Genomic DNA, 13,524 nt, shown 5'->3' with positions numbered 1-13,524 from the left:
CCCAACACAGCCGGAGGGCACCCGCTGGGGCGTCAGAAACCCCCAGGCTGGACAAAATTCACAGCACAAAGCTTGCGCGCACGCGCGCGCACACACACACACACACACACACACACACACACACAACCACACAAAGGGGTTGTGAACACGTTCAAATTTACATTAGAAACACCCCAAAGACACCATCGCTCGGGGAGAAGGGGCTTTCTCTTTCGTCTTCCCCCTCCTCTCCCCTCCCCGCTCCCTCCGGCTGACCCAGCCCCCAGGCCTGTCTGGGGGAGGGGGCAGGAAGGCCTGAGCTGGCCTCCCCGGCCGTGCTTCCTGCCCCGTGGGGGCCGGACGGGAAGCTGGGGCTCCAGCCGGAACCCAGGCTCCCCCCACGACTTCCCTCCCCTCCCCGGCTGCCCGCAGGAGTGGGGGAGGGGGAAGGGGCGCCCCGAACGCCCGGTGCTGCCCCTGCGCTTGGCGGGGGGCGGGGACTACCTTGTCCCCCACGGGCTCTGCCCCCCTCTCCTGCGGGACAGGGGCCGCCCGCAGGCAGTCCAGGAAGGTGCTGAGCCCGCAAGTTTCCCTTCCTGGGCGGCCTCCGCGCCAGCTCAGCCCGGCGGGCAGGTGGGCGGGGTGTGTCACGAGGGCGTGGCGAGGGCTCGGGCGACCGCGGGAGTGTGCGGCCCCGGTGTGAGGCCAGGACTTGCCCTCGGCCCGGGCACGGGCTGGGCTTGCGAGGGCCGCGACCCTGGGGGGTGTGTCTGGGTGTGTGGGACTTGCTCCGTCTGGGCCCCGGGGTGTGACAGCGTGTCTGGGTCTGACGGGGCCAGCTGCTGTCTGCGGGGCCTGGTGGGACTCCCCGGGCCTGAGCGTGTGGGGGCCTGGGAGATGTCAGACTGAGTGGGCAGGACCGGCCTCCTCCGGGTGATCGTGACGTGTGTCTCCATGTGTGGCGTGTGTGTCTGGGTGGGACTGTGCTGTGTCAGGTTGTGTGCGCATGCACTGTGCCTGTTTGCGAGTGACCCCGGGGAGGATGTTTGTGTTAACTGTTGGTGGGTCCCAGCAGGAGCCTCTGTTTCATTTCCTGAGGGGGCTCTGATGCTGTGAGGTGTGTGTGCGGGGCACCATCTCTGAGTCTGTATCTGGTGTGTGGCTGGCGGTCGTGACCTGTGACCCTTCAGAATGTATTTGCGCGACTGCTTTTTGCTGTGTCCCAGTGAAGCTCCAAGGCTGGGTTCTGCATCTGGAATGGGGCCGCGTGCAGGGGCTGTCGCTGCCGCCAGGTGTCAGGAGTTTTTGTGTCTCCACGGTGGCTGCGGAAGGGGAATGTGTTTGCGAGACCGAGGGACCCGGTCCAGATTTGAACCTCTGTGGTGAGCGCGAATGTGTGTGTGTGTGTGTGTGTGTGTGTGTGTGTAGCTGTGCCGCGTTTTCGTGGGGCTGCAGTGACCACAGTCTGCGTCACTGTGTCCTTGCAAGTGTCTCCACACACGAGGCTGGTGAAAATGGCAGTATGTCCTTACAGAGTGAACCCCACCTAGGCAATCACTGGGCCAAGGAGCAGGTCCGGTGGCCCTGGGAAGGTCAGGGCAGAGTGGGGGGTGGGGGGAGGGAACTGAAACCTGGGAGGAAGAGGGGCCACTGAGAGGCTGAGAAGAGGAAGCAGGAGAGAATTCACAGGCAAGACCACAGCAGATGGAGGGCCGCCCTGACCCAGGGCACTGTCATTTCTCACTTGCACGAACGGTCTCCCTGCAGCACCCCTTGCCCCCATTCAGTCTACTCAACCACCAGCCAGAGGGACCCTCCGAGCACCTAAGTCAAATCACACTCTTCCTCCGTCGGGAACCCTGAGTGCAAGTTCCCCCAGGCCCCCCCCCCCCCCCCCAGAGGCCTGATGTGGCCTGGAAAGCAGTACCAGTGCAGAGGTTATGTGCCTGGATCCTCAACTCCAGCTGTTTGGATTCGAATCCCAGTTGTGCCACGTGCTAGCTGTGTGACCTTAACAAGTAACTGAACCTCTCTGTGCCCCTGCCCTGGCATTCCTGTCTGTAAAGTGGGGAGCAAAGGGTCTCTAGAGCAGGAGCTGGCAAACTTTTTCTTTGAAGGGCTAGAGAGTAACTGTGACTTTGCATACGGTTTTACTGAGCACTGAAACAGCCTTAGGTGATGCTCCAATAAAACTTTATTTACAGACACAGGCAAGTGGGTCAGAACTGGCCTGCGGGCAGCAGTGTGCCAACCCCTGCTCTGCTGGGCTGTGGGGAGAACGCGGGGAGCTCATACACCATACCTGGCACGGGGAATATCATTACTCTCTGGCCTGTGAGTGTTAATGACCTGACTCAGCTCCCAACACCCTTCCCCTTATCCCTCCCTTCCAACCACATTGGCCTTTCCTCCCAGTGTCGCTGGCTCACTCCAAATTCATCCTCAAGACCAGGCTGTGCCTAGGTCTTCCTACCAAGAACACTCTCCCCCAGGGCTCCCCCAGACTGCGCTCTTGACTTCCTTCACGTCCCAAATGCTACCTCCTCCGAGAAACCCTTCCTCCCTCCCCAAATCATCTCTCACTCCGTGCTACTTTCCTGTCTTAGTGCGACTTCCCATATTTGTCTCCTCCCCAGGAAGTAGGTTCCTGGTGGGCAGGAACTAGTCCCTTAACCTCTCTGGGCTTTGGTTTCCTCATCTTTAAAGTGAGTGTTATCAGGAGCACCCTGGTTAAGCTTCCAACTCTTAAGTTTCAGCTCAGGTCAGGATCTCATAGTTCGTGAGCTCGAGTCCCAAGTGGGGCTCTGCACTGACATCTCGGAGCCTGCTTGGGAGACTCTCTCCCCCTTCCCCATGCGCGCGCTCGCTCGCGCGCGCGCGCGCGCTCTCTCTCTCTCTCAAAATAAATAAGCAGGAAAAAAAAATAGAGTGTTATCAGAGTCCCTGTATCTCAGAGCTTTGTTATGGTGATTAAATGAATTAATCAATAGAAGGCACTTAGAACAGCTCACAAGATGCTCAATAAATAAATCTAACTAGTGTTCACGGGGAGTCCTTGGAACATAAGTGCTCAGCAGGCGTTTGTGGGAGGAAATGAATGGAGACCAGAGGGGACAGATGGAACGGGAATCCAGGAACGTCGAGAACGTCGGGAGACCCCACTCTGGGATCCAACCACACACACACAGAGACCCCAGTTGTCTCTCCACCTTTAATCGACCCCAGAGGGCTCTGGGGCGCGGTGTCCTTAAATACAGCCCGGCGCAGCGGGCGGGGGCGGGGCCGGGCCTGCCGGGTGGGCGGGGCCTGCGGGGCGGGGCGGGGCCTCAGCTGCACTTGCAGGAGCGCACGATCATGTTGGACAGCTGCTCCACCTTGGGCTTGCGGCCCACGTAGTACACGATGGGCAGGGGCTCCAGCGCCTGCGGCACGCAGCAGGGAGCCGCCGACGCGCCCGGGTTGTGCTGGTTGTACAGGGCCAGGACCTGCGGGCGGGGTCAGGGTCGGGGGTCGTGGGCAGGGCGCTCCCACCCCTTCCGCCTCTTCCCCTCTCCCTCTTGTCTCGTCTCAGTCCGTTCCCAGTCTCTACCTCTCTCTTTTCCACTCTTGCCTTGTCTTCACAGTCTCTGTCTCCGTGGCAGTGTGTGGACTCCAGGCCTTTCACTGTTCATCCTGTCTCTCGCGTTCCCTCTCCTTCCGTCTCCCGGCCTCCCCGCACCCGGTTGGTCACTCAGGCTCCATGGGTCTCGCCATAGACCGCAGATCCCTCTGCGTCTCCCTCTGCGTCAGGTCTCTCTACCGGCTCAGAGCCTGTCTCCTCCCATCTCTGTACCATCCTCTCCGATCCCCCGGGCTCTCTCTACTTCTCATCTGGCTAAGTCCTCTCCGATTTTACCTGTTTGTCTCCCTCCACTCCCTCGGCCCCTGCTCCCCCTAGCCCAACCCCGGCCGGCCCGTGGCCAGACGCACCTTGCTGTACTGCGTGTCCAGGCTCCAGATGTAGGGACAGGGCCCTAGGCAGAAGTTGGCGTGGTAGCCCTTGGGCTCGTGGATCCACTTCCAGCCCAGATCCTTGCGGAAGTCAATATAGAGCTGCCGCACGCAGCAGTTCTTCTCCGTGGAGCTGCGGGGTGGAGGGGGCCGGGTCAGGGGGGCGCGGCTGCTGCTGCTGCTGCTGCTGCTGCTGCGAGGGCAGCCGCACCCCCGGGGTGGGGGGGCACCCTGGTTGCCCCCAGCACAGCGCCCATCTCGGTGATAATAGCAATAACGGTAACAGCAATGATAATCACTAACACTGATAAAGCGCTCTCTTTGGTCAAGCCCCTTGCTAACGGGATTGTAAACATCATTTCACACAAGGCTCCTGACAAGCCTGTAAGAAAGTCAAATGACCATCCCCCAGCCCTAAGTTCTATGTGTGCAACAAATACTTGTTGAACCAGGACCAACTGCTTGGCTGGGATCTACTGGGGGCTGAGTACAAACGAAACAGACAGGAATCCCTGCCTTCTGGGGCCACATGCTAGAGACTGTCATGTCGAATCTCTGCTCCGAACATGGCTCAAACATGGCTCTGTGTCTCTTGGGGCAAATGCCCAAGCCCTCAACAGGAACCACAAGGCGCCGCCCGGTCAGCTGATCTCAACTCCCTCCCCACTCTCCCTGACTCCAGACACTAGAACACAGCATCCTCCCTGTTCTTCAAATACAACCCTGCCCCAGGACCTTTGCACTCACTCATCCCTCCTCCTGGCTTGCTATTCCCACAGATATCCACTGTAGTTCTTTTCTTTTCTTCAGTTCATTGAAATGTATGCTCAGATGTCCTTTACGCAGGGAGCCTTAACTCCTAGAACACTGCCTGACGTGCAGCAGGTACTCAATAAATATCAGTTAAAAAAATTAATATCCTCTCCTCAGAGCATCCTTTCTGGACCATCCTACCCAAAGTACCCATCCAAATGATCGTGAATTCCATTCAGTGTGACAGTGGCATTTCAGTTCTGCAAGAAAATATGACAGTGTCTGTATTTGACGTGGGGCAAATCTTAATGCCTGTTGAAGCTGGATGAGAATCCATGGGACTTCATTACATCATATCTTGGTTGCTTTTGTCTACACTTCGAATTTTCCATAATAGAAGAAAATTTTAACCAGAATAGGAAAACTAGTACCCAATATCTATTTTTTTCTTCCCTCTTCTTCTGATTTATTTTCCTTCTTTTTTTTTTAACGTTTATTTATTTATTGGGGGGAGGAAGGGGCAAAGAGAGAGGGAGAGAAAGAATCCCAAGCAGGCTCTGTGCTGTCAGCGTAGAGCCTGACAAGGTCTCAATCCTACAAACCAGGAGATCATGACCTGAGCTGAAATCAAGAGTCAGATGCTTAACCAACTGAGCTGCCCAGGTGACCCTGATTTATTTTCCTTCTAAAACTTATTGCTACCTGGAGCGCCTGGTTGGCTTAGTAGAACATGTGACTCTTGATCTCTAGGTTGTGAGTTCGAGCCTCACATATATTATATATTATTTACTGTGAGAGAGAGCACAAATGGAAGAGGGGCAGAGAGAGAAGGGAGGGAGGGAGAGAGAGAGAGAGAGAGAGAGAGAGAGAGAGAGAGTCCCAAGCAGGCTCCATACTGTCAGCACAGAGCCCAAAGCAGGGCTCGAACTGCGAGGTCATGACCTGAGCTGAAATCAAGAGTCAGACACTTAACCGACTGAGCCACCCAGATGCCCCTCTATGTTAGGTTTTTAAAAAACATATTGGAGAATAGTGATGTAAATATTTTACTGCTCTAGACTCATAATCCCTGTCCCATGCTCAGAAGCAAAAGCCAGTCCCTCTCCAGCCCAGGCCCAGGCTCCTGCTTGTCTGGAAAGAACCAGGGCATTTTATGTGCTGGCCTCTGGGGCCATGGCTGAGCTGGGCAGGGACCTTAGCTAAAAAGCTTGATTCGTGGGAAGCATGAACACTTTATATTCCAGGTTCATATCATGTGAAAGAGATATTCTTCAAAGCTACAGGTACAGTATGATCCAAATTCTTTTTGCATAAAAGGACTGAAAGGAAATATATTCAAATGTTGATTTTTTTTTATATGTGGTAGTGTGATGGGTGATATCTTTCTGTATTTTCTAAATTCTTGACAGTGGGTATGTGTTACTTTTAGAATAAGAAAGAGAAGAAGGCAAGAAGGGAGTAAGGGAGGGAGGAAGAGAGAGAGAGAGGGAGGAAGAGAGGGAGGGAGGGAAGAAGGGAGGGAGGCAGGAAGGAATATGCAGTGCCCTCTCCACATCCCCACCCCCCCCCCCAAAAAAAAAACGAACTCTGCAATTGGGGCAAAATAAAAAAATACGGATGTGCATAAGTGTTTCAAACAGACACTGTGTCTGGAAGGAGACACAAATATAATAAAAGTGACTGTCTCTTCTTCAGAGAGGGGTGGGGATCAGAACTGGAGGGTCTCTGACTATTCCTTCTAGGTTTGGCCCGTGTGCATGCATTTATCTATTCAAGAAGTAATCAACAGAGAATTAACTGATCTCAAAACCCTATGAGGCAGGCTTTATTATGATTATTCCCATTTGAAGGATGAAGGAACTGAGCCCCAGAGAGGAAAGCACTGCCTGCCCATACACAGCATGTAAGTGTGGAGCTTGGGGACAGGTTCACGGCCAGCTCTGTGCCCCCTGGGAGGCTGGGGCCTCATCTGTCCAGCGCAGCCATGTCAGCTCAAGCACAGCAGGAAGAGGCGATGATACAGCATTTCCCGGGGCAAGACAAGGCCTCTCCAAAAGCCACAGAGAAGGGAGCCAGGAATCTGAGATCCCTGTGAGCTCAGCCTGGTTCCTCCCCAGTCTGGTTGGGCCTCAGTTTCCCCATCTGTCCAATGACATGAGGGATGTTGGATCAAATAAGGTGTTGTTCAGGGTCAAGGAGGCATCAGGAAGTCCAGGACCAGGGAGAGTCCTGAGCTCCTGAAACCACAGGCACATATGTGCGCATTTACTGGCATATTTCTGGGGAAATGTCCTGGCTTTCAGCTTCTCGAGGGGGTCCTAAATTCACAGAAGGGAAAGAACCCCCTGTCCAGAATAATCTTTCACTTCCGGTTCAACTCTGGCTGGGGGTTTTGAGGTCCTAAGATTTGAATAGTCTGTGACCCTGATTACCCACCTGGGACATCCTCCCTGTGGGGTCCCCAGAGCAGCAGAAGCACCATCTGAGAACTTGTGGGGAATGTAAATTCTCCAGGCTCACCAAAAACCTACTGAGTCAGAAACTGAGGGTGGGGCTGGGGCTGGAGGACAGCAGGCCATATTTAACAAGCCTCCAGGTGACTTTGAGGCACTTTCTAACCCATTTATTCAGTGCAAGGCCTCTTGCAAAGCTTTCTTCTTCTTCTTTTTTTTTTTTTAAATTAGCTCTCCACCTAACATGGGACTTGAACTCACAACCCTGAGATCAAGAGTCCCACACTCTACTGACTGAGCCACCCAGGTGTCCCTCTTGCAAAGCTCTTGCAGAGCCTCTCTGCCATCCAGTCAGGGCCTGATGGGTAAAAGAAACCCACTTGGGGCCCCAGAACAGAACAGACTGAAGGCCTCACATTGGATGTTGAGTAAGAGTTCAGGGAGGCTAACTTCCACAATCCCATGTCACGGCCAAGTTCACTGCATCTCTGCCCCTACCCACTTCCTCTCCCGCACTGGATGATTTCAAAGCACATGCCATTCACCATGTCATTTCATCCACAAATATTTCCACATGTATCTCCAAGAAAATCAGGACTATTGTAAAACATAACCACAAGACCATATAAGAAAAATTCTCCATTATTCCTGGATATCATAAAATATCCAATCAGGGTTCACATTTCCCCAACTGTCTCACAAATGTCTTTTTGTTTTTACTAGTCTGCATGAATAAAGACCCAAATAAGGTCTACACATTGCAATTACTTGATATATATTTTAAGATTCTTTTAGAAATCTACATAATCATCTCTCTACCTCCCTACTTTGCATTGTATTTGTTGAAGAAAGTGGGTCAGATTTCCCACAATCTAATTGTTGCTGACTGCAAGCCCATGGTGTTCTTTAACATGTTCCTCTGTCCCTGTGTTTCTAGAAAATTGATAGTTGGATCTACCATTTTGTTCAGCTGCAGGTTCACTTTTTGGCACAACTTCTGAGGGGACACTGTGTCCCTCCCTGCAGAGACTCCCATGGCTGGCTGCCTCCCTCTACATTGTTATCAATAACGTTCATTCATTCGTGGGGTTGCTGGGCTAAGGCTGGGGCTGGTGCTAAGCTTGGGAGCAGAGCTGACTTTCCAGAAGGCGAACAGCATGTAACAAAGCCCAGAGGTACCTCATCCAAACAGTAAGCTGGGGAGGGACAAAGGTCAGATTATCGTTCTAATTCTGCAACATCTAACTCTGTATTTCAACATGCTAAGGAATCCAACTTTTCAACTTTCTTAGATTGCGATACTCCAGCATCTCAACATTCTAACAATGGCATTTCCAACTTGCTAGGATTCCTGTATTCCAACTCTCCGGTATCTTGTCATTCGTGATATCTCAATATCGAATTACAGCATTCCACAATCCTGAGCCCATCACTCAAGAGGTCCAAGCTGCCATCTCTGAAGATCCCAGCTTTCCAAGAGTCTAACATCCCAACACTGAGCCCCAACACTCTAGGATACCAATAATCTGGCTTTCTCCAACCCAAACATTTGTAGATGCCAGCTGTTGTTGTTTTTTTTAATATATTATATATATATATAATATATATATATATTATAGCTTAATATATATATATATATATATATATATATATATGTATACACATATATATATATATACTTTATTTGAGGAAGAGAGAGAGGGGGAGAGTGGGGGGGGGGAAGGGCAGAGGGAGAGAGAGAGAGGATCCCAAGCATGCTCCATGCTAAGGATGGAGCCCAGTGTGGGACTTGATCCCACAACCCCGGGATCATGACCTGAGCTGAAATCAAGAGTCAGACATTCAACTGACTGAGCCACCCAGGTACCCCAGTTTTTTTTTGTTTTGTTTTGTTTTGTTTTTTGTGTTTAAGTAGGCTTCATGCCCAGCATGGAGTCCAATGCGGAACTTGAACTCATAACCCTGAGATCAAGACCTGAGTTGAGATCAAGAGTAGGCCACTTAAGCAACTGAGCCACCCAGGTGTCCCGTGAATGCTAGTATTTTAACACAGGCTTCCACCATTCTGAGCCCAATATTCAAGGTCTCCAGTCTGCCAACACTGGAGTCTCCAATCTGTCAATGGTATGGGAATCCAACATGGGTAATCTTCCAATCCTCAATTCCCTAATTCTAAGATCCCAACACTCCTTGAGTCCAACATTCTCAAATTCCAGTCATTAACACTGAATTCTATGTCCTAGGATCCCAACGTTCTAGAACCCCAGGCTGCCAACATTGAACTTGCTCGGGTCCCTCATTCTACACACTAACACACCAGCAAGAAAGCAAGATGATCTCAACATCCTAGGACTCCACATCCCAGCATCCTAGAACCCAGAGCCCATCCTCTGAGCCCTCCAGGCTGAAGGAGGTGCCAGCCACGCGTAGCACCAGCCAGGTGCCCAACTTGAGCCTTCCCTGGTTGCGCCCAGCCATCACACCACCAGACGAGAATGCCACGGTCAAGGGCTGAAAGGTTCACCTGAAGCAGTAGTTGGTGTCCAGGGCTCGGCGGTGCCGCGAGCTGTGCAGGTGCTGGGCCCTCTCCAGCGGGGTGGCCATGAGGAGCAGAAAAGGCCGGTTCATGCCATGAATGGTGGCCAGGTCACCTCGGCGGCCGGAACTGAACCCTGCTTTGGTTTGGAGTTGTAGGGTGTGGGGGAGACATAGACACACACTCTCAGATGGATGAATGGGGGCAGGGGCAGGGGGAAGAGGACACAAGTGCACACACATGCACACACACGCGGGCATGGGGCCGGGCCAGGGAGATGGGCCTCACCGTTGATGTCCACTTGCAGCGTGTTATCTTTGCTGTCACAGGAACAGTGGGCACTGAGGCGAAAGCCCTCTACTTCCCCTGTGGGAGTGGGGAGTGGGAAGCCAGTGTGAGATGCCAGGTACTGTTCACACCCCCGCCGTGGGTGGAGCAAACCCAGGGTGGAGGGGGTGTTGGGGCTCCCCCTGTCTCTTCCCCTGCCTGCCCTCTCCCTGCATCCTCCTGCTCTTGGCCTTGCTTCCTCCTTCTCCTCCTTCAGGTCTCCGCTCAAATGTCACCTCCTCCAGGAGGCCCTCCGGGACACATGCCCCTCCCCCACAGTGACATCACTTTATTTTCGCCATAGCACTCACCCTCCTGACATTCGAATTTGGCTATTTGTTTCCCTCATTGTTCTCAGTGGAAAGCAGGATACATGGGGGCAGGGATTCCTGTTTTCTTGCTCCCCGCTGGGCCTAGCCCACAGTCTTAAAAATAAACATCTACTGAGTGCACGCCCCGGGTGCCAGGCCCTGTCCTAAATGCTCTGTGAGCATTATCTCTTCTGATCTTCGCCAGAGGTCCCAATTTAATAGGCACGGAAGCCAAGACCCACAGAGGGCAGATGATGTGCCCCAAGTGGGAAAAGGTAGGGATGGGGTGCACACCCACAGAGCAGCTGTGGGAGAAAGGCTTCTTGAACAAGTGAGTGAATGATTTTCTAAGCTCCTACTAGGTGCTGGGCCCTGTGCTGGGTGCTCTAGACTCTGCAGTGACCGAGACAGGCCTTTGTCCAGCGGCCCCGGGCCCCTGCCTTTCAACACCTGGCCGATCCACCACTTATCCCTTAAGTCTCTATACTATCACCTTCCCCCACGAAGCCCTCCCAGACCCTCTAGGATGGGTCCCAGGAGCACTCGGGGCCTCCCCACCCCGCCACTGCTCCTTCGGGTCATCACTGCCACCTAGGGCTTTGGCAAGACTTTGTAGATGTCCAGAGTTGCCCCATGAAGGCAGCATCTAGAGTTGTCTTAGTTACCACTGTGTCCCCAGCATCACCGCACACAGGGCGGGGCTCAGAGCAGGCACCCGTTGGCATTTGTTGAGGGGAGGCATGAACAAAAGGGAGATCAGGAAGGGGGATGTGGGTGTGGTGGACTCAGGTCAAACACAGTCCTCTTACAGACAGATCGGCTGTGTCACGCTCTCCCTGGACTCAGGGTGTGCCTTGAACACTCTTGCCTCTCCTTCTTTCCCCGACGGGTTCCACTCAACCCTCAAATATCAGCTCTGATGTCCCCTCCTCCAGGAAGCCCTCCCTGACCCCAAGCTGGGTCAGCCATCTCCTCTGGGGTCCCTATTCCAGCCCTACCCAATCTGGGTCATTACCATCCAGTTTTCAGGTCTCTCCCCATTTCCCCCACCCCAAGAATGGACTATGGGCTCCGTGAGGGCAAGGGTGGGGCTGTTTGGGTCACTGCTGTGTCCCCAGCATCACCCACCACCCGGCAGGTGCTCAGGAAATGGATTAGGCATTATCACTCAGGTCTGAGGTCTAGGAGGAAGGCCACGTCTTGGCTGGGACATGGGGTCCCAGCTGCTAGGCAGGACAAACAAAGGGCTCTATCCCATTACAAAATAGGGGCGGGGCAAACAAGTGGTCCTTACCTCCATGGCTCAGCCACTGCCGCACCACTCCAGTGACATCAAAGGACAGCCATTCCGGCGTGTCACTGGGCGCCAGCAGCCGGTTGCTGAGGTAGCGCCAGGAATTATTGCTGTATTTCTGGGGGGAGATGAATTGGGGGGAGACAGTGGGTTAGATGCGGCTCCCCACCCCCAAATACACTGACTGCACCCCCACTCCTGCTCCACCAAACAGGCTGCCAGAGAGTCCCTCAGACAGTCCCCTCCCAGACATCCACGCTGTGGGGCCCTGCAGGAACAACCCCCACCCCACCGCCGGAGCGGCCTTGGGAGGAGAGGAGAGAGAGCCCCAGGCCGGGGATCAAGGCACCTGGACGGCTCAGCCTCTGCTCTGAGTCCCTGTGGGGCCCCTCCGCGGCCTGAGTTCCCTCACTGGTGAAATGCCAGGCCCCTTTCAGCTCAGACAGTCCACCATGCTGAGATCCTCCTGGGACATCCTGGGGTCCCCCCGAGCATACAATTCTGCAAATCTGACACCCTGAATTCTGAGAGTCTGTAACTTTCTAGGGGCTTATGTTAGAAGTCATTCCGTACCCCAAGAACGACCCATTCAATGAACCTGAGAAATTCTGAGAGACTGATGTTCTAGACACCCAGGAGTCTGGCACGCCCCAAACCCAGATGCTGCAGAGGTCTGATGCCCGTGTGCAACGATCCAGACACTGGCAGCGTGCAGCTGAATTCTCTAGACTCCCAAGGAATTGACCACAGACACACTTCCTTTGTTGTAACAGTCTACCACCTACCATTAAACCCAATGTCCCACACGATGTGGATTCCAGGTCGCGTAATCTTCTAGACTCCAGCCCTCCCAGAGGCCCCAGTCTTCCTGGAGACTCTAACTCTTCTAGAACAGAACTACCCAAAGGAACTTTCTAGGATGCTGGAAGTGTCCTTTATCTGCGGCATCCAAAATAGCAGCCACTAACCACTACGGAGCACTCAAAATATGGCCAGTGAGACTGAGGGGTTGAATTTTTTTTCTTTCAGTCAACTTAAATGGCCACGTGTGGCCAGTGGTCCTGGACAACTGTACTGGACAGAACGGCTGGAGAGCCTGCAACCTTTCAAGACTCTGGCCTCCTGAGTGTTTAGTATCCTAAGGTGCTAGGAGCCTGAAAGTTCTAAAGGGCCCCATGATTCCATGGCCCACACGCCCCCATCCTGCCGAGTCTGTCTGTGTGGACCTTGCAGCCACCAGCCGTCCAGCTGCCCACCTCGGCCCCAGTGCAGCCCACCTCTGGGGCCCGGGCCCCCACCTGGTACAGCTCCACGTGCTGCTCCGCCTTTAACTTGAGCCTCAGCAGGCGCAACTCTGCCCGGGAGAGCAAGACGGGCTCGGGCACTGCTTCTCGGAGCTCCGACGTGTTAAAGAGCATATATATGCTGTGCGGGGTACGCTGGACTTTCTCATAGATTTCTAGGCGGGAGGAGCAGAGAGGAGGGAGGTCAGGGGGTTTGGCAAGGGCGGAGGGAGCTAGTGCACCCCAAGTCTAAGAGCGTGGGCTCCCGGCGCTGACGACCCTGGGTTGGAACCCGATTCTGACATTTTTTAGCGGTGCGACCTTGAGAGAGTGGCTCTCCCTCTCTGGATTTGTTTCGCCCTCTGTAAAATGGGGTCTGAGTCACGCTTGTCTCCTGTCATCTGTAAAGCGTCCACTCAGTACACAGCCCTAAGAGGGGCTGCTGTGCTCGCTCAGGCGCCCCCAGTACTTGAAGCCTCAAAGGCAAATTGAATGGCAGGAGTAGGATGGAGGGAGCAGCCTTCCAGCTCTGTGACTTTGGGCAAGTCACATTCCTTCCCACAGCCTCGCTTTCGGGGCTATTCTTTGGGAAATGACA

The 13,524-nt window shown here is 53.8% G+C and overlaps 1 protein-coding gene across 2 annotated transcripts in view; it reads right to left on the bottom strand.

The window, feature by feature from the left end:
• Window positions 1–3,168: 3,168 nt before the first annotated feature.
• TGFB1 (transforming growth factor beta 1) overlaps window positions 3,169–13,524 on the bottom strand; it is a 13,327-nt gene continuing 2,971 nt past the window's right edge. The window contains exons 2-7 of one of the 2 annotated variants that reach the window (XM_042917650.1): window positions 12,942–13,102; window positions 11,644–11,761; window positions 10,000–10,077; window positions 9,700–9,850; window positions 3,949–4,102; window positions 3,169–3,464 (exon numbers count right to left, since the gene is read on the bottom strand). In XM_042917650.1, the coding sequence (XP_042773584.1) occupies window positions 3,306–3,464; window positions 3,949–4,102; window positions 9,700–9,850; window positions 10,000–10,077; window positions 11,644–11,761; window positions 12,942–13,102 (821 nt within the window). In that variant the 3' untranslated portion in view covers window positions 3,169–3,305. The remainder of the gene's footprint in view (window positions 3,465–3,948; window positions 4,103–9,699; window positions 9,851–9,999; window positions 10,078–11,643; window positions 11,762–12,941; window positions 13,103–13,524) is intronic. The other variant, XM_042917651.1, reaches the window with a different exon arrangement.

Source organism: Panthera leo, chromosome E2, assembly GCF_018350215.1.
Source record: "Panthera leo isolate Ple1 chromosome E2, P.leo_Ple1_pat1.1, whole genome shotgun sequence".
NCBI lineage: Eukaryota > Metazoa > Chordata > Mammalia > Carnivora > Felidae > Panthera > Panthera leo.
The sequence above is the reverse complement of the archived record's forward strand: the minus strand, read 5'-3'. Positions and strand labels throughout refer to the sequence as shown.